This window comes from Pygoscelis adeliae, unplaced genomic scaffold (genome assembly GCF_000699105.1).
Source record: "Pygoscelis adeliae isolate BGI_AS28 unplaced genomic scaffold, ASM69910v1 Scaffold141, whole genome shotgun sequence".
NCBI classification, from domain to species: domain Eukaryota; kingdom Metazoa; phylum Chordata; class Aves; order Sphenisciformes; family Spheniscidae; genus Pygoscelis; species Pygoscelis adeliae.
In genome coordinates this window covers 5,918,892-5,938,387 of record NW_008824231.1, presented here as the reverse complement: position 1 = coordinate 5,938,387, position 19,496 = coordinate 5,918,892, and the positions used below count along the sequence as shown (strand labels likewise).

Here is a 19,496-nt window from a genome sequence, read left to right as displayed (position 1 = left end):
ACTGAGCCCTGGGGAACACCGCTCGTGACCGGCCACCAACTGGATTTAACTGCATTCACCACAACTCTCTGGGCCCGGCCGTCCAGCCAGTTTTTTACCCAGCAAAGAGTGCACCTGTCTAAGCCATGAGCCGCCATCTTCTCTAGGAGAATGCTGTGGGAGACGGTGTCAAAGGCCTTACTGAAGTCCAGGTAGACCATATCCACAGCCTTTCCCTCATCCACTTAGGCGGGTCACCTGGTCATAGAAGGAGATCGGGTTGGTGAAGCAGGACCTGCCTCTCATGAACCCGTGTTGGCTGGGCCTGATCCCCTGGTTGTCCCACACCTGCCTTGTGAGTGCCCTCAAGAGGAAATGCCATAATCAATGGAAACCACTATTCTCTGGAATAAACTTCTTTCTTTTCTTCAAACCTCTGTAGTGGTGGTATCTAGCATTACATGCCTGTTAAATTTGGTTGCAGATACTGTTTTTACAAGTGTTTTGGAGGATCGTTCTTTATTAGGAGTCTCTGGTGAGACCCCACCTGGAGTACTGTGTCCAGCTCTGGAGCCCTCAGCAAAGGAAAGACATATACCTGTTGGAGTGGGTCCAGAGGAGGGCCACAAAAATGATCAGGGGGATGGAACATCTCTGCTATGAAGAAAGGCTGAGAGAGTTGGGGTTGTTCAGCCTAGAGAAGAGAAGGCTTTGGGGAGACCTTATTGCAGCCTATCAGTACTTAAAGGGGGCTTATAAAAAAGACGGCGGCAAACTTTTTAGCAGGGCCTGTTGTGACAGGACAAAGGGGAATGGCTTTAAACTAAAGGGGGCTAGATTTAGACTAGATAGAAGGAAGAAATTTTTTACGCTGAGGGTGGTGAAACACTGGCACAGGTTGCCCAGAGAGGTGGTGGATGCCCCATCCCTGGAAACGTTCCAGGTCTGGTTGGAGGGGGCTCTGAGCAATCTGATCTAGTGGAAGATGTCCCTGCCCACGGGACAGGGACTAGGTGACCTTTAAAGGTCCCTTCCAACCCAAACTATGATTCTAAAACCAGAAAAAAGTAGAAGATGACTTCTGAAGGAAGACTAACTGGACAGATGTGTCAAGCATAGTGTAGGAATATTTCTGTACCAAGCAAACAGCTAATTCAGGCTTCCCGAGTAATTCTGAGATCTTCAGGATTTTCTGAACGCCATTTAATTTAGCTTTTTATGACATGGCTAAGTGTGCAGCTTTACAATGTTTGATACTATCTAGAATATTTTTATTTTGGGGGATTGTGCTTGTATTTTCTGTCATCAAAATTGTTTGCCCACCCTAGAGCTAATATGTCCATAAGGATGTAGATGATATCTGACAAACGTTGTCCTGCAGAGATGTGGCCTGGAGTTTTGAGAAGGACAGTTGTGGCCCAGTGCTATTCAAAATGGATAAGATTTGCATGTAGTACAAAGTCTGCTGCAGCTATAATGGCAACAGGCTGTTTTATTGTTTAATGGGATGGAGTGGAAAAATGTATTTTTAAAATAAATGTATCTATATTACTGTTTGCTGTAAATTAATACCCCTAATAAGGTCATCTGAGTTTGCTTTTCTGATGAGAATCAAAATTCAATTTATCATCTCAAAGTCTGATTTTCTGTTTGTTTTCATTTATACAACCCCCATTACAGAAATTAGGTCCCAGTCTTCATTACAGGTATTGTCAGCTCTCTTAAAGAAAAGTTAACATCACCTTTTAGAGAAGAAGAATTGAGGCACCGAAGGAGTAAGGGCCACCTTTGTAAGGGGAATAATGTGTTTATCGACCCTACTAAGATGCCTAAATCCAACATTTAGGTCTTACTTACATTCACAAAGCACTGTGAAATCCTAAATCCTTGTTTCGCAGTACCCGTGTTTCTGGTCTTGGCCTTTACAGTTCACTAAGCAGGGCCAGGACTGCTCCATCTAATCTGTGGTGTTCAGTGTCAGCCTGCGTCCTGAGAGCATTTTCATCCTGGGCACGGTCGGGGGGACAGCAGGAGCCTATGACTGGTCACAGGAGGCTGCGTGGAGAAGGCCTCTTTCTTCTGGGAGAAACGGCTGTGGTGATGCTCTCCTGCTTACGTGGTCAGAGGTAAGGCAAATCGTGGTCAGCTGAGGTTTTCAGAGTGACCGTGGCCTGCTTGCTCCTTTACCTGGGACGCCAAGACAGTCTGTGGCTGCTCCGACCACGAAGGGCAGGTGACTCCTCTCAGCAGCAGCTGCTGTCACCCCCACCCCTCCTGTCATTCCTCTGCCACCAGCATCTTGTTCCCCTGGATCCTCATCCCCCATGGCACTCACCACAAATCATCACCTTCCTTTTGCAGGGTGGGAGCAGCCAGTGCTGCCCCCTCATCCTTGGTGTGGCAAAACTTGGCAAATTTGGGTTTTTCCTAAACTGCTGAGGAGCTCTGAACCAACGTTGTCACGTGTAAAACAAAACACACACATGCTTTATTGGAGAATTAAGGGCTGATTCTTTTTAGAGCCTCCAACTGTAATTTAATTGCGAACTACCTTCTCAAATCTCCCAGGACTGCTTTTTTAATTCATTAAGTTTACAATTTGCAGTAAAGGAGAACTCGTGGAATTACCTGTGTGCCTTTGACCATTTTCAAAAATAAGTTAAGCCAAGCAAATTACCACATCCCCTTGGCTCACATTCATGGTAAGAGACATGTGAGACTCTGGGGGAGGGGGGAAGTTTCTGTGCATGTGTGACAGAGAGACACTGAGATGACGAGAAGAGCATATTAATCATTTATGCTGTCACTACACGTTTAAGCGGACCAAGGAGACAAGGGGCAAAAGGCAACCCACGCAGTAGTCTGCAAGTTAACACACTTGATTTCTTAGAAACAAAGTTCCTTGGTTAGAGCTACGTTCCCTGTGTTCAGACCGTGACAAATCTTCCCATAGCAGTTTAAGACATTATCATCCCTTCTGTCCTCCATAACCTTCCCTAAGAGGATGAATTCTTCATAAGGGAATATGTCTCAAGACAGCAAACTGTGAACTGGAGCAGGGAAGCGTGTCGCCTTCAGCTGACTGCTGTGTTACAACCGCCCTGTGCCGCGGCTGGGGCGGAGGCAGTGATGCTGGGCTCCGCTTGATTTCCCCAAAGCTCGTTTGCTGTAACCTGACCGCCGAGGAGATTTCAGCTCAGCTACCACCACTGATCGCAGCTACAGCAATATTTCACAGGAGGGGAAGGTGTTTTACTGCATTTACAAATGAGAAGATAAACCGATGGAGTTTAGGAATGAATTTACGGGGTGCTAAATATACTGTGATACTGTGTACAGAACCTAAATTCAGAAGGGATAATTCTGCAAAGTGTGAATGGGGGTATCTGGCTACGTTTAAAAGTGCGCATTCAGTATTCATGTTGGTAAATAGGACTACACTCAGAAAAAATCATATTCTTCATTAGAATAAATTATCATATATGATTTTTGTTTTGAGACTACCCAAAGGCATTGTACTCCACGGTGGAGTAATGGTCTCCTCACATACTGTTTTGAAAATCCGTGTCATGTCTCAGTCACCAGAGCTGGAAAATACTGATGAAGAGAGTGTGTGTGTGTGTGTGCATGTATGTATGTATCTCCTACCGGCAAATATACACATACCAATACATAACAAATATATTGCAATATTTTGTAATAGTTATTTATGAAGGCCAAATTATTTTGTTCCTAAATCTGTTGAAAAATATTCCTTTTTTCATTTGATATTCAAGGGTCAGATATCAGTTTGGAACAGTTCATGGTACCTAATCGTACAAGGGTGCATTGGTTGACTCTATGTTTTTCCTTTGTGAATCTCAAATGGCTACTTTTCCTTTAATTTTGAAGAGGACATTTTATGTATTAAAATGATTGAATACTGAATCTTATCTTAGCTGCTGCTACAAAAATGGAAGCCAAACAGGAGGTAATAGATTAATCTAAAAAAATGTCTTTCTGTAGTGCCAAGAAGTCAGGATTTTGGTTAATCTCTATTGTTATTCTTCTGAAGAGAGGGAAAATAAATAATACAATAATGAAATATACAGCATGTCATGAAATGGTTAGTTTTAGTATTTAGCTTCTGTTGTCTTTGTAGAGAAATTACAGTAAAGTTCCTTTCTCTTTTATGACACATCTGAGCTATCTTGCTTACATTACATTATTAAAAAAATAAATCACTAGCAGTTTTATGTAGACATACAATAGTGTCTATGACTATTTGTCTATGAGTGTTTGCATCCATCTAAGTAAAGTGAAATGTAAAACTTGGATGTGATCCTTTAATATATCCAAGTAATAAACTGGTATTGTGGTGTTGTGGGTAATAAAGCACAACTATGCATGAAGTACACCCTCGGCAAATAAATTAGAGTATTCTGTATACTCAAAATAATGGTTTCTCTTCCAGGGTGTGCATTAGATGGCAGTTAGTATGAAGGAAGTAATTAAAAAGAAGGGACTAAACAGAGACTAAGAGTGGGAGAAGGGGGAATGCTATGAAGAACAGACCAGAGGAGGGGGAAATGTGTCACTGTAATAAAAGCATTCATAGAAAGTTACTTTGAACATGAAATAGAGACTACATGAGCCGTCCTGTGCGGTGTGGGGTGGTTGGGGTTTTTTCATTCTTTTGTTTGGGAAAAATTCTACAGTAATTTCTTCTTTTTAAGACATTAAAATTAGCAGAGAACATAAAAATATCGGAAGTTGTTGACACATGTGTGAGTAAATCTCTTGTAAGATCTAGGCCAGGGGCAATATATCTGTACACATTTTTTAGCTTTAGATATACATCTATATCCATCTACCTCCCTATCTGTCTAGCTATATTCATCTTTTATGACCCAAACACAGCTGCAAGTAAGGAGTGGTTAACAAACTGTGGATTGAATGATCAGAATATCTTTTTCTGTTTTGACTTATGCCATCTGGAAAACAGTGACTGAGAAGAATATTTGGTAGCTAAAGCAATAAGCAACTGAACCTGCAGTTGTAGAGCAAGATTTTGGCTCATGCTGTGAAGTCTGTCATGAGATATTTGAGCTAGAGAGCATTGAGTTGAAGTTAGAGATGTGGTATCTCATGCTATCTGTAGCTCTGCTGACACTGTTGCTGGAAAACAGCAATCCAATGTTGTGCTTGCAAGCTGAGAGAGATGTTGGGAAATGAGAAAGATAAGATTTACAAGAATAATCAAAGGCCTAAGAAAATTCAATATATTTATGTAATTCTCAAGAGGTTGGGAAGTTGTTCAGACGTGTTCTCTGTAGGATACTCATCTTGTCCAACTGAGATCTCTACAGTGTAACTTTCTGCATCTGAGCTAGTTATCTAGACTTCTGTGACAGTCAGTGAATAGAAAAATTTTCCCTGTGCTATTCATCTCAACTTGAATTAGTAATTAAAATATGTCATACAATATTTCTGAAAGTGTTTTTTTACTTTCAACTGGCTCTAAAGAAAGTCTAGAGAAGTAACTCATGTAAAAATTGATAATGTAGATGTCCAAGGTAACGAAGGTGAGACGAATCCTACTCTTTGAACATTCAGGAGAAGTAGATGCCTGATAACAAAATGCTGTTAATCTACCAGAAAAAAAAGCGTAACAAGATGCAAACAATCTATTGATGCTCACAGATGTGTAGCTGGGGTGTAGAACTATTTCGCTCTTGTTAGGTCTAAACAGCAAGTTATCTTCTTTCTTCTTTTCTTTTCTAGAATGATTACAAGAAATTGTCTATGCAATGCAAGGATTTTGTAGTTGGACTCCTTGATTTGTGCAGAAATACAGAAGAAGTGGAAGCTATTTTGAATGGTGATGTAGAGATGAGCCATAATAATGGAGAACGTGGTCGCCCCAGCCTTAGCCGCTTAAAACTCGCCATTAAGTATGAAGTTAAAAAAGTAAGCAATTATGTTGATCAAACAGACATGTCATGATAGTGATATTAAATTGTGTTGTTATTAAATGTTTATGTTTTGGTAGCCTCTGACACTTAAATGAACATTTGGGCTGTTCTGCACAGTATATTTTACAAACAAAAGAATCCTTGCCCCAGATAGCTTGCAATATAACCAAGGAGTAGGTATTCGGGGTGGATACTGGTCACAGTGAGTATGAGAAAACGGCTCTAAAAAAATGTGTGGCTATATGCAAATTTTGTGGATACTTACTTGTTTTTAGTTTTAATCTATTTTTGAAAAAAGATGGAAGAAATTTGCACTACTTCTGCAGCCTGGAAAAGTATAAGATTTAATAAAAACCAGAGGATAGCACAGCAGTCCTGTGCACAGAATGATAACAAATACTGATACGCATTTTTGTCAAGCTGTTGTGTCTTACTCAGAAAGTTGAGAAAACTTAGTGAAATTGCGTGTTTCACAGAAAATGTATATTTGTCTGTATAGAGAGGATCAGAGACACAATGTAGGAGTAATAGTACTGTGGTTCTTACTTCTGAAGAAGAGCAGGCTGCAGGCAGTGTCAAATACAGGAGTTATTGTCCCTTCTTTGGCTTACTTTCATTTCTACTGTCAGTTTAATACTCTGGTCTGCATCTGAAAAGTGTTCAGTGAAACCAGCTGAGTTAGTAGCTGCACCAAGACCCTTGAATTACCCAGAAAACTTCTCTTGGATAGTATAGGTTGTAAAGTCGTATGTGACGTGTGTGAACCAGGGAGAAATGATTTGTGTGATGAAGTTTGTACAACTGAAGATCAAGAAGGTACAACTCAGGAATATACTTCGAAAGCAGGTTACCCTAAAGTAGAGCTGTCTCCTGACAGAGCAGCAAGACCTTTGATAAAACTTTTCCTTCATAGTGAAATGGATCAGATCAACACTGTGAAAATAAACAATATCTTATTTTAACAAAAAAAAATAGATAGGGAATCAGGACTCTTAAAAATCCAGTATAGACTGAACATACAGATCTAATTTATCAGGGAAGAGCTGCAGATTTTTTACAAAAACTGAGTTCACATCTCTGGGGGACACCTAAAACATTTATATGTGAGGAGTATTTGTGTGTTCATGAAGGGAAGAAAAGAAGAAAACCATTTTGACTGAAGAACACCTACCAGCATATGAACACAAACCTGCAAAACACTTGGCAAGCTACGGTCACTAAAGAGAGCTGAAACAACTTTTGAAGAGAAGATATCACATTGACCTTGTCCTTCATAGTATTTGAGTCTTAATCCTTCCTTGAATATGAACTTTCTTTCAACACTTTCTCTTGTCTGAATAAAGATATTTCTTGCACCTTCAGCCAATCATCCTTTAAATATAGAGAATTATTCTAGAAAAAAATACTAGATTCAGTTAAATTTTTAATTTTATTTCCAGGTCTCGACTTAAAAATTTATGGTGCACAAGAATCCACTGTTTGTTAATATCTACCTTTGTAAGATGCTTCTTATACTTTACAGAGGTTTTGACAGAAAAGAGGTTTATAGGCCAAACTTCTCAGTTTTGCAGACTTTGTCCAAAAGATTCCAGAATCAAGTTATAAATAGTTCTTAGCTGATTTCCTGCAAAAGTGACAGCTGTTTTTTTATGCCAGCTGAAAAAAAATGGTATTTTCCATTTTAGCACATGAAAATTTGGCATATTCCTTCTTTCATAACTAAAGACTATATAGCATCCTTTGCAGAACAGAAAGACTTAAAGTTTTGGAATTTCTGAAGTAGTAACATGAAACTTATAAATGCCAGAAAGAAGTAGAGTTTGCCTAGATAAGGTTTATGTTTAATTACCCTTAGATGGAAATTAATAGTTTGTGATGGAACACAATGTCAATAAAATAATAGTTTTTTAAATTAAAGGTTTTATTGTTGCTGATAGCAACATGCCTGCATGCTGGGAGATTATGCTCATCAAAAAACTTTCTCTCATACCCTTGTTAATGCTCCTTTGAATATAAGCTGAGTTGTTGCTGTTCCCACATTCTTAATGTGCTGGTATTTTAATAAAAGATATTCTGATAGCAATATTGTTTTGTTGTGCTTCTTTTCTTTGTTACAGTTTGTAGCACATCCAAACTGCCAGCAACAACTTCTCTCAATCTGGTATGAGAATTTGTCAGGTTTACGGCAGCAGACCATGGCAGTGAAGTTTCTGGTTGTTCTTGCTGTTGCAGTAGGACTGCCATTCCTTTCAATGGCTTACTGGCTTGCTCCTTGCAGTAAGGTCAGTCTGTGAAATCTTGTAATGGCCTTTTATTAACTCCTGTATCATCTGTATGTAGATTCCTGTCTGGCAAAGATGAAGCATGAGTATAAATTACTGACATGATTAAATAATACTTCAGAAACGTGTTATTTTAAAGCTGAGTTAGAATGGAATGGCTGCAAGACTGCATGTTCTGACAATTGTAATTAAGACAGGTAAATGTGTTGTGTTAAATGCACTGTATGTTAAATCAAATTACAATGGTTGAGCAAGAGTTGCCTTGTAGAAATTGTACTTTAGAAACGATGAGTCAAACTATTCTTCATTTAGTTGTTGCCTTAGTAGGCAGACGCAGAGGATCCTAATTTCCCATTGATTCAGAGTTAGACTAAGTTCAAGCTATGTGTTGATTCCAGTTACCTCAAAGGCAATTTTATTTTTGATGATTAAAAATTAATAGATAACAGTCACTGAAACATGAATGCCAGAAATTAAAACACTCATCATCAGTTTTCTAGAAGTCAAGTGAACTGTGTTGGCTTGTCAAGACAGTGCTAATACTCATTATATTCCATGAGGTTTTTAAAGCAGTCACACAGCCTCCTCTGCATCCATTTATAATGCACTGTCTGGATTTGGACGCTACCACTGTTTGGTTGCGTATCTCTACCGTAACAGGTATATATTTGTTTTGGATGATATTTAGTATGGAAAGCCTTTCCACTGAAGGTGGGTTACAATCTCTGACCTCTCTGAACTTTGTGTTGAATCTCTGTTTTAGTTGGTCACTATCCATTTTAAAGGGAGACTGATGGAAAATTTCCCTTGAGAGTATGTTAGAGGGAACAAATGAGATCCTATAAGGATTATTCAACAGTATACTACAGTATAACATCTATGATTTTAGCAGGTCAAATCCTGTGCACATACAATAATTCCAGGGGAAGAGGAAGGTTGAAAGAGAAGACTGAGGTCTTTGTGAGGTTTTTTTATTGTTCTCTGGGAGGAGAAAGGTGGGCCTTTTTTGTTTTGCCCTATTTTTCATTTCTTTCAGTCTGGACAATAAAAATCAGTTATATCATTTTCACTTTTCTGTATAGTGACTAGGATTTTTATGAATACTTTGTCTTAAAACACGCCTGGAGATTCAACATACTTCAGTAATTGGTTTTCAACTATAGCAGTGACTTATCTATTTGTCATTTTCCTTTTTCAATGATTTATTGGATCTTAAAGTGATTTTGAACTATTGTACATTCTGGAAAAGCTATTTCACAGTAGCTTTTTAAAGTCAAGGTTCAAGGAACAACATCCTTTAAGGTTTCACTTCCTCTGTCACTATTAATCATCTCATCGTGTGATTTATATGTTGAATGCTTTTTGTTTCATTATATTCTGCGAATGTAAAATCTAATCCACCTTTTTCACCAGTTGCCATTTCTTACCTTGTGCTTCACTCATACTTGAAAATTTGGTTCTTCTGTTTTCTGAAGGCAAAAATGTTCACTGTTTAATTTCAGAATAGGATGGCTCCAATACAGAACATGATCTGTATCAACAGAATCCATTCTGTGTATGAATTGATGGAATTTTATAAATCTCTTCTCCTCCTACCGGATAAAGTACCCATTATTTTTCCGGGTTTGGCACTATAGGGCACAGTGACAGAAGAGAGGGAAAATACTCACAGTATTTGTGGTGAAAATAACAGCTTGCAGTGGAGTTAGTCTGACACATTTCTTTATTTTCTCATGCCATGGCTCTGAGAAAGGCAAAAATGTCTTTATGACATTTCAACATCTCAGTCAGTTACCTGTATAGCTGACCAGTTTCCTCTTTAGGAAGAAGTTAATTTGAGCTTGGACCACAGATACTGAATTGAGAGGAAGAAATTTCATAGAAATATGTGGACAAAGTCCTGTTGATTTGGCAGGAATTCACTAGTGTCAGATGCCAAAAGGAATTAAGATTGCCCCTTATTTGAGTTTCAGCCAGCAATCCACATGGAGGCACTTCAAAGTTTTGTGAACTGTTTGCTCTGCATTTCTAATTGGTAATTCAGTCTAACTACTGACATAATTAACCCAAAACTTCTAGAATACTATTTTATTACATGACATTTTGAAAGACTAAAAACTTTTTTCAGTTATCTCCAAGAATCTCTATTGTCTGTGCTGTACAGCTCTAATTAATAATAGAATTTAGATTTTTAGCTCTATGAATTCATAAGTAATTCAGTCAGACCCTGGCCAAGATAAGGGATCTGAATTTGAAATTGAGTCTTCTTTCACTGTTCCCAGCCACCTGGGGTTGGCATTTCTAAAGAACTTGATAAGTCCCTACAAGCTTTCTAGAAGCATGTTCTGAGGGTTATACACATTCCTCTTTTGCACTCTGGTAAAGGAAAAGAAATTGAACATTATGTCCAGTATATGAGGAGCTAGGAAGTTGTTCTTCCTAAAAAAGTATATGCATTATCTTTTTTTTGTTATCAGGCCTTTTCTCCTTTGTGATAGATGTGCTACCTGGAGTCCTATTTTATCATTTCTTTATCAATGCCACACTCCATAATGTTACAATACTGATTGTTTCTGCAGAGTCACAAAGGTGGAATAATGTGAATCACTCACTCCAGTTCCCAACGATTTCAGGTGACCCTATATACAAACAAATACATGTTGAAGTATCCACAGTATAACTATTGTACATCTTGTCATAACCTAAACCAACCTATAAAACACTCTCCAAAACGCTATAGCAAACCAAAGCACAGAGGATCAGAAACCAGAAAAAACCCCAAAACAAAATCCAAAATCAAAAGCACTTAAATTACAGAAAGAGATTCAGAGCATTTAGAAGATCATGTCCTTGGTCTGTGCAATGGGAGGGGATTTATTATGTCAAAATGCACAGTGAAAGTGTATTAAGGAGGGACTCTAGCTTATAGAAAAGTCCAAACTTGCAAGATTATGGCCTTGTCTTTACATGTTGCTCTTTCCTTCCCTGATTTGTATTTTCTGACCTATATCTTCTCTGTAAAGAGATTCGGAATTTTAAAAGTAATTTCAATATTTTATTAGTTCACTGTTATATGGCAATGTCATAATAACTTCCAGCATTTGTGTAATCAGTTCAACCGTAGTCAGTCTTGCTTCCAGGGAGATTTTACTATATATATATGTAAAAAATACTTTTCTGTCTCTTTTGAAGTGGTGGTGGTGGTGGGGCGCTAGGAGTTCAGTCTTTTAAATTTTGTATTTTTTGATCAAGGGATATATTAACATTACCTCCTTCAGTATTTTTTCTTCTTTTCTGGCTATGTCTCTTTCTGGCATCTGTCTTCTAACCCATCTTCATTTGTGAACACAAGAATAATGCATTTAAAAGGACACTGTCAAGGTACTTTGTAACTTTCCAGCTCTGCTTTATTGTGTGTTGTTTATGACTGTTCCTTCCTAGCTTGAACTAAAATCTTTCCCCGTGACGATTAACTGTTCTCTTTGTAGTTCACACAAAATAATTGGTTGTTGAAGTTCATCTCATGAGTCTGATGGAATATTTTATTTAATAAAAGATAAATTAATTTTATTGAGTGAGAAACATAATGAATGGCATGGGTTTGCAAAATAATATAAAGGAGAAAGAAGATCAAATTTTGTGCCTGATAACCTTGACAGTGTTCCTTTAACAGTATCTTCTTTTTACATTTGTCTAGTTTTCTTAATGCTATCTGTACTGGAGACCTTACCATCGCATCCTCAGCTGCATCTTCTTATTCTATATTTCTGTAAAAGCTGACTATAAGGACAGCAAAATTCTGACTGTGATATTGAAACAAGTGTAGCAAAAATATGAATACCAATAGCTTATCTTTCTGCTTTCCCCTCCCTTTTCCAGACCACAGATTGTTATATGTTTCAGCTGAGATCAGTGACACTTGCTTTCAATTCTTTCCAAGGAAATTTTTGTCAGATACAGATACTGTCTTCATCTAAAATAAAAAAGTATTTTTCTGCAGTTGCCAACTAAGTGAACAAGCTAAGACTTTTACTATTAATACAGGCACTCTCAAAACTAAAGTAAATAATTGCTAAAAGTTCAGCCTTGTGTGAGTTTGTATGGAACCTCTAGGTTTTTTAAGTGTTGCACTAAACCATTTTAAATTGTTCTTAGTCATGACAAAGTTGAGGACATTTCCATTAAAGGAGTCAGGAAGGAAATTAAGACACTACAGAACTATAAACATAACCTTTTGAGGCCTCATGACTTTTTTTAAAAAAGAAAATAAGTTGGGAAAACTGCACAATAACTGTGCTAAATTGAGTATCGCGTCAGTCAGGAAACAGAATTCTTCAATCATAATTCACTCCTGGTGATAATTTAATGCTTTTAGTAAGTTTCAAAATCTCATTTTCTTTGTTGCCTCATAAAGATGACTAGCATGTAGGAAATTCAATAACTGTAATAAATTTTTCTCTTGATTACCTGTAATAGACATAGATGCCCCCAAATAATTACAGAATTATTTCAAAACACTCAGTTAAAAATACATATATGGTGAAACTGATACATTATCCCTCTGACAACAGCAAATAAGTAGAAACTTTTAAAGGTGACTGTCAGCATGGCGTCATAGGATACAACTTTTTCCAAATATTTCCTCCTGTGTGTTATTGAAATATATATTTCTCTGTACTTTTACTGTTCTTTTTATACATTTTTATTTTGGAAGAAGGCAATGCAATATCCTTGTGTTTCATAACCTCTCTTGCAGCTGGGGAGGATAATGCGTGGACCGTTTATGAAGTTTGTAGCCCATGCAGCCTCTTTCACCATTTTTCTTGGTCTACTTGTCATGAACGCAGCTGACAGATTTGATGGCACCAAACTCCGACCTAATGAAACAACAGGCAATGTAAAACAGCTATTTAGGATGAAAACATCCTGTTTCTCATGGATGGAGATGCTGATTATTTCTTGGGTAATAGGTAAAGATTAATTTTTGCTTAAATTTGTCTTGCTATGGTTTCAGTGAAGTTGGACCCAATTTAATCCTTTGCTATTAATGTTATGTGTAAAAATTGCAACAAAAGGAGTTTATTCAACTGGCTGCATTCCCACATTGGCCTCATGTTTCTTATTGGATGTCAGCAGGATTCACATGTGCCCAGTTAATCACAAACATTCAGGTTAAGGACTTAGGTGAAATCTGCGTCATCTGAATATGAATGAATTCAGTTTTATGAATATCAGAGGAAAGCGTCTACCAGTTTTCTGGGTTTTTTTGAGTCAGGCTGTGTCAACTCCCAAGGGGAAAGATTTCCACATCATGGGCCAAGTTTTTTGTATCTAATTGTCTCTTTCTGCTAAGATTCTCTTATTTTGCAAGTATGCCCGCAGAATTCATAGTGTATAGCTGAATGTATTATTGACAAAAGAGAAGCAGAATATAGACCCCTGAACAGTCAGTGGTAGATTTTTCCGTTCCAACACAGGGATGAAATTAATACTATGAATAGTACTGTGAGCTGACCCATTCAATTTGGTGATGCAGTACTAGTCAACATAAGAACTTGAGCACAGACCCTCAAAAATATTTTAGCTGTCTGATTCTTATTTACAAGTCTAATATCGTTTATTCCAATGAGGTTTAGATGCCCAAGTACTTTAAAGAGCTGGGTTCTGGTTGTTAGTTAAGTCAGTAATACAGGAGAGTTAAATTCAAGCTAAGTAAAATCTGTTTCCATTCAAGAGCTTATGCATTTAAAATATTTTGCTTTTGAGCTCTCTGTTATTCGAATTGGAGCCATTTGTACACCAACTGATTCTTATAGCTTTAAAAGACATTGACAATCTTTATTTATTTCATCATATAGCTGTATATAAATTAATATAATTGTGTGTTATGGGAATAATATGGCACTTAGATTTCCAAATATTCTGTAAATATCAGTGTTTTCATCTGATAATAAAGGAGTAAATAATAATTTTCCAATTTGAAGTTCTAGTTTGCTATTTTAATCTATTTTTATTTATTTCAGTGTCATGCATAAGACAGTTTTTGAAAAATTAATTCAGTGCATACAGATGTAGCATTGAATTTAATTACTGTAATTAACATTATAATTGTCCTTACCTGAAAATGATGAAAAGTTCCTTCAGACAATGCGATAACTGCAAAAAATAGTGACATTATTCCAATTCATTTTTTTATTAACTCTCTTTAGAATCCTAGAAATGTACTTCATGATTAAATAAATTTTATCTTGAAAAGGAAAAGGATTTGCTCAATAAAAAGGATGCCATAAACTAATACTGTACTCCTATATTTTATTATTAAGGGGGAATAATTAGGAATCAAACAGATACCTTTCCTCTGTTGAAGAAGCATTAGGTCAGATTCTTACTTTCATGCTCATTTGTCACATATATTTGCAATTTCAGTAAAATAGACTGTAGCCAGGGTACTCTGCGAATAAGAACATGTGAATTCTGCTATTAGTTCTACCACTATATGATCATGCCAGAGCATTTCTGCTCTTTCAGTCTCTTTCTGTGTCTGTAACAGATGGTAATACTCACATCCCATTCTTCTCTTTGAAAGCTTTTGTAGTTGTATAGGAAAAAGAAGTATGAAAGATTGTGATTATTACTCACATGAGAAAGAAGTACTGGAATGTATATGAATTGGCAGGTTCAAGGATTTTAGTTTGTGTTCGAACTCCCACTGACCAAAATGGTTTTGAGTTTGACTGCAACCAAGAGCATATCCTATACATAATAAAATATCAAATAAAACAAACATGAAGATAAAAGAACACACTGTTTTTTCTGTTTTGTCTTATACAGGCATGATATGGTCTGAATGTAAAGAAATTTGGTCTCAAGGTCCAAAAGAATACCTTTTTGAGTTATGGAATATGCTTGATTTTGGTATGTTAGCAATTTTTGCAGCATCATTCATAGCAAGGTTTATGGCATTTTGGCATGCGTCCAGAGCCCAGAACTTCGTTGATGCAAATATGAAAGATCTGACAAGTCCAACACTGGAGCCCAACATAAAGTACTACACTTTAGGTGAGTTGATTGCACATGATTACGACTTACTTCTTGGGCCAAGATGAATTGATTTGCTGTTAATGTCTCCAATACTTTAGTTCCACAATGTACTGCTTAAGAAATTCCCACCCCTTCTTCTCTTTCTCAACCCTACTCTTTGATCACAGTTCCCTTGGCTATGCTCATACATCTCTTTGGGGTCTGTTCTAGGCATCAGGCACTGAAATGATCTAAGATCAAAATAACCCCACTGTCACCCCACCCCTTTTCAAGATTATTTTGATCCAGGTCATTTCATCTGTTCAGTTACACAACGCTATCCTGCAAACACTTGTGTTGGCACAACTGTGAATGTAATGTACTGTAATGCAGGGGCAGAACTAAGCAATGAGATGCAGGAACTTCTTAAACCTGCTTTGCCAGCATAACCAATGTATCTTTTACATATTCTTTGCTTAGAGACTCTTATATTATTTTAATATTTCTCAATCCACCCTCTTTACCAGTAAGAGATAAAAATGTTGACAAACTTGCTTGGCATATATGAGAAGTGACTAGAAGCTATTTTGCCCAAATGAGAAAAAATTAAGCTCTGTTTACTTGTGTTCACTCTCAACACCACCACATCTCTCTTCCCTTTATTAGATATTTTTCTCTAGATACTGAATTACATTAGTTTCTATCTCTATTCTATGCCTCAAATACTATTTCTGATAAGGCTGCATTTCTTCATTATCCAGGCTGTAGAAAAAGGAGAGCAATTAATATATATATTCTGAAACACATTAAATTGTAGTCATATAAATTTTACTGGAAAGTTACAAATTTCACATAAGTTATAAAAGCAGCTAGTTAAATATTAGTTCAGTTTTCAGTAACACCCACTTGAAGAATTTGCAAACAGGGACTAGTTGTGTTCACAGTTTTTGGGTATGACAAGCACAAGTCTTGTAACTCATTTATGCTATATAATACTGTATCATCTAGCAAGGCAGTTTCTGTTGACATCAGTCATGAGTTGTGACTTTGTTATGCACTTAAGCAGTGTTGAGCCATTTTTAGTGTAGAGAATCACAGAATCATTTAGGTTGGAAAAGACCTTTAAGATCATCGAGTCCAACCATAAACCTAACACTGCCAAGTCCACCACTAAACCATGTCCCTAAGCACCATGTCTACACGTCTTTTAAATGCCTCCAGGGATGGTGATTCAACCACTTCCCTGGGCAGCCTGTTCCAGTGCTTGACAACCCTTTCAGTGAATAAATTCTTCCTAATATCCAATCTAAACCTCCCCTGGCACAACTTGAGGCCATTTGCTCTTTTTTTATTGCTTGTTACTTGGGAGAAGAGGCTGACACCCACCTCGCTACAGCCTCCTTTCAGGTAGCTGTAGAGAGCAATAAGGTCTCCCCTGAGCCTCCTTTTCTCCAGGGTAAACAACCCCAGTTCCCTCAGCCGCTCCTCATAAGACTTGTGCTCCAGACCCCTCACCAGCCTCGTTGCCCTTCTCTGGACACGCTCCAGCACCTCAATGTCTTTCTTGTAGTGATGGGCCCACGACATCCTTCTTGTAGTGAGGGGCCCAAAACTGAACACAGTATTCGAGCTGCGGCCTCACCAGTGCCGAGTACAGGGGGTACAATCACTTCCCTACTCCTGCTGGCCACACTAGTTCTGATACAGGCCAGGATGCCAATGGCCACCTGGGCACACTGCTGGCTCATGTTCAGCCGGCTGTCGACCAACATGCCCAGGTCCTTTTCCGACAGGCAGCTTTCTAGCCTCTCTTCTCCAAGCCTGTAGCATTGCATGGGGTGAACCCAGCACTTACCCGTTGTTGAACCTCATACAGTTGGCCTCGGCCCATCGATCCAGCCTGTCCAGATCCCTCTGTAGAGCCTTTCTACCCTCATGCACACTGAAATCTGCTTGGAGAACACCTATGTGTGGTCGTACTAACATTAATAGTGAATATTTAATGCCACAGGTTTTATCATAGGCTAGCTAACATAACTTGGTGGACACCACATTGAACATGAGCCAGCAAAGGGCCCTTGTGGCAAAGGCGGCCAATGGTATCCTGGGCTGCATTAGGCAAAGCATTGCCAGCAGGTTGAGGGAGGTGATCTTGCCCTCTACTCAACACTGGTGAGGCCACACCTAGAGTCCTATGTCCAGTTCTGGGCTTCCCAGTACAAGAGAGACATGGACATATTGGAGAGAAGGGCCTATGAAAAGCCACAAAGATGATGAAGCGACTAGAGCACCTCTTCTATAAGGAAAGGCTGAGAGAGCTGGGATTGTTCAGCCTGGAGAAAGGAAGGCTCAGGAGGGATCTCATCAATGTATATAAATACCTGAAGAGAGGGTACAAAAAGAATGGAGCCAGGCTCTTTTCAGTGGTACCCCGTGACAAGACCAGAGGCAATGGGCACAAACTGAAACACAGAAGTTCCCTCTAAACATCAGGAAACAATTTTTTACTGTGAAGGGTGACCAAGCACTGGCACATGTTGCCCAGTGAGGTGGTGGAGTCTCCATCCATTCAAATGCCATCTGGACATGATCCTGGGTAACCAGCTCTAGGTGGCCCTGCTTGAGCAGGTGGGTTGGACCAGATGACCTCCAGAGGTCCCTTCCCACCTCAGACTTTCTGTGATAATACAGCTCATCTGGAAACCTAAAAGACATCTGGCTACTAGCCCATACTGAAACATCTGCCATCTTTGATTTTAGTTATCCAATTAAATTTTCTAATAGGTTGGGATTCAACTCCCAAAAAGTTACTTCGGTGATCTTACAGTGCACCTTTATAATCAATGGAAATCTAATCAATATAGTCAGTGGAGCTGTGAAATGGTTTTAGCGCTACCTGGCTCAATTCAATTGGCCAAACATAAGCAGCTAGTGCCATTTGAATTGCCAAGGTGCTGCTCCAAAAAGACCTCACACAGATCTGTGCAAATAATCTTGGATACCCTGGGCATCTCAAATGGCAATGGATGTCTTTGTTCAGGTATCTGAATCAAGCCCCAAGCGCTCACTAGGCTGCACTGACTATACCTCCCATTTGGATAGATGTCTTTGAGATTAAGACATCTTAATCTCAAACTGAAGCACAAATGGTTTCTTATAGTTAAAAATTACACTTCTGATGAAGGTGTGAAAAGAAGAGAGTAAAACATAAGTAAAAAAATAAAATGCTTCCCTAGCCCTAGCATAGTAGATGCTATATCCCACTTCTGTTTCAGTCTTAACAAGGTATCTTCTGTTCTTTCACTTTTATTTCTAGCGGCATCTTCATGCAAGACATTCGCTGAGCACCATGATGTAGTGGACAACCACTACTGGCACTATTTGAGCAGTCATACTTGGCACACGGAAGCCCAAGTTAACACTTAAGTATTCACAGCTCTCAGTGAGGAAGCAGATTTTCTATGTGTTTTTTAAGTTTGAAAGGGTAGAAAGTAACTGCTCCTTACTTTTAGACAACAAAGTCTTAGAATTTTTCTGCAAGTGAAAATTGCTGAAAATTCATTATGCAATGTACAATAAAGGAAAAAAAACCACGAAGACTGCGTCTTATCTGTTCCAAATTTGCATAGCACCATTGCATTCCATTCCAATTTACACTGACTGGTTCATTGTTACTCACCAAAAGAGAGTACTTCAGTGAACAGCCTTAGGTGGACTTTGAAATAATGACCGAAATTCTCATCTTTTGTTTCTAGCCAGAATAAACTGGGATCCGTCTGATCCTCAGATCATATCTGAAGGCCTGTATGCAATTGCGGTAGTATTAAGTTTCTCCAGAATAGCCTACATCTTACCAGCTAATGAAAGCTTTGGACCACTGCAGATATCACTTGGCAGAACTGTGAAAGACATCTTCAAGTTCATGGTGATATTTATCATGGTGTTTGTGGCTTTCATGATAGGCATGTTTAATCTCTATTCCTACTATCTGGGGGCAAAACAAAATGAAGCATTCACAACGTAAGTACAACTGATTAAATTGTAATGATTGTGGGCTATTTTTATGGAAAGTCGGTTGTTTGCATTGTATGTATTAAGTTTACTAATGGTTTTATAAGGTTTGCATCTCTTAAAAATTAAGTAGTAATTTTCTCTCTTGTTCTGGTGCTTAAAGGATATATTTGAAATCAGATGATGAGCTCTTGATCCCAGCAATACTATGATAAATCAGAAAAGACAGTCTGGGAAGGTGAGATGTAGT

General features: G+C 38.2%; 1 protein-coding gene across 2 annotated transcripts in view; it reads left to right on the top strand.

Moving 5' to 3' along the window:
• Positions 1-19,496, top strand: part of TRPC6 (transient receptor potential cation channel, subfamily C, member 6) — a 39,870-nt gene that overhangs the window by 4,625 nt on the left and 15,749 nt on the right. For both annotated transcript variants that reach the window (XM_009334862.1, XM_009334863.1), the window contains exons 2-6: positions 5,743-5,928; positions 8,051-8,215; positions 12,972-13,185; positions 15,047-15,274; positions 18,991-19,255. In XM_009334862.1, the coding sequence (XP_009333137.1) occupies positions 5,743-5,928; positions 8,051-8,215; positions 12,972-13,185; positions 15,047-15,274; positions 18,991-19,255 (1,058 nt within the window). The remainder of the gene's footprint in view (positions 1-5,742; positions 5,929-8,050; positions 8,216-12,971; positions 13,186-15,046; positions 15,275-18,990; positions 19,256-19,496) is intronic.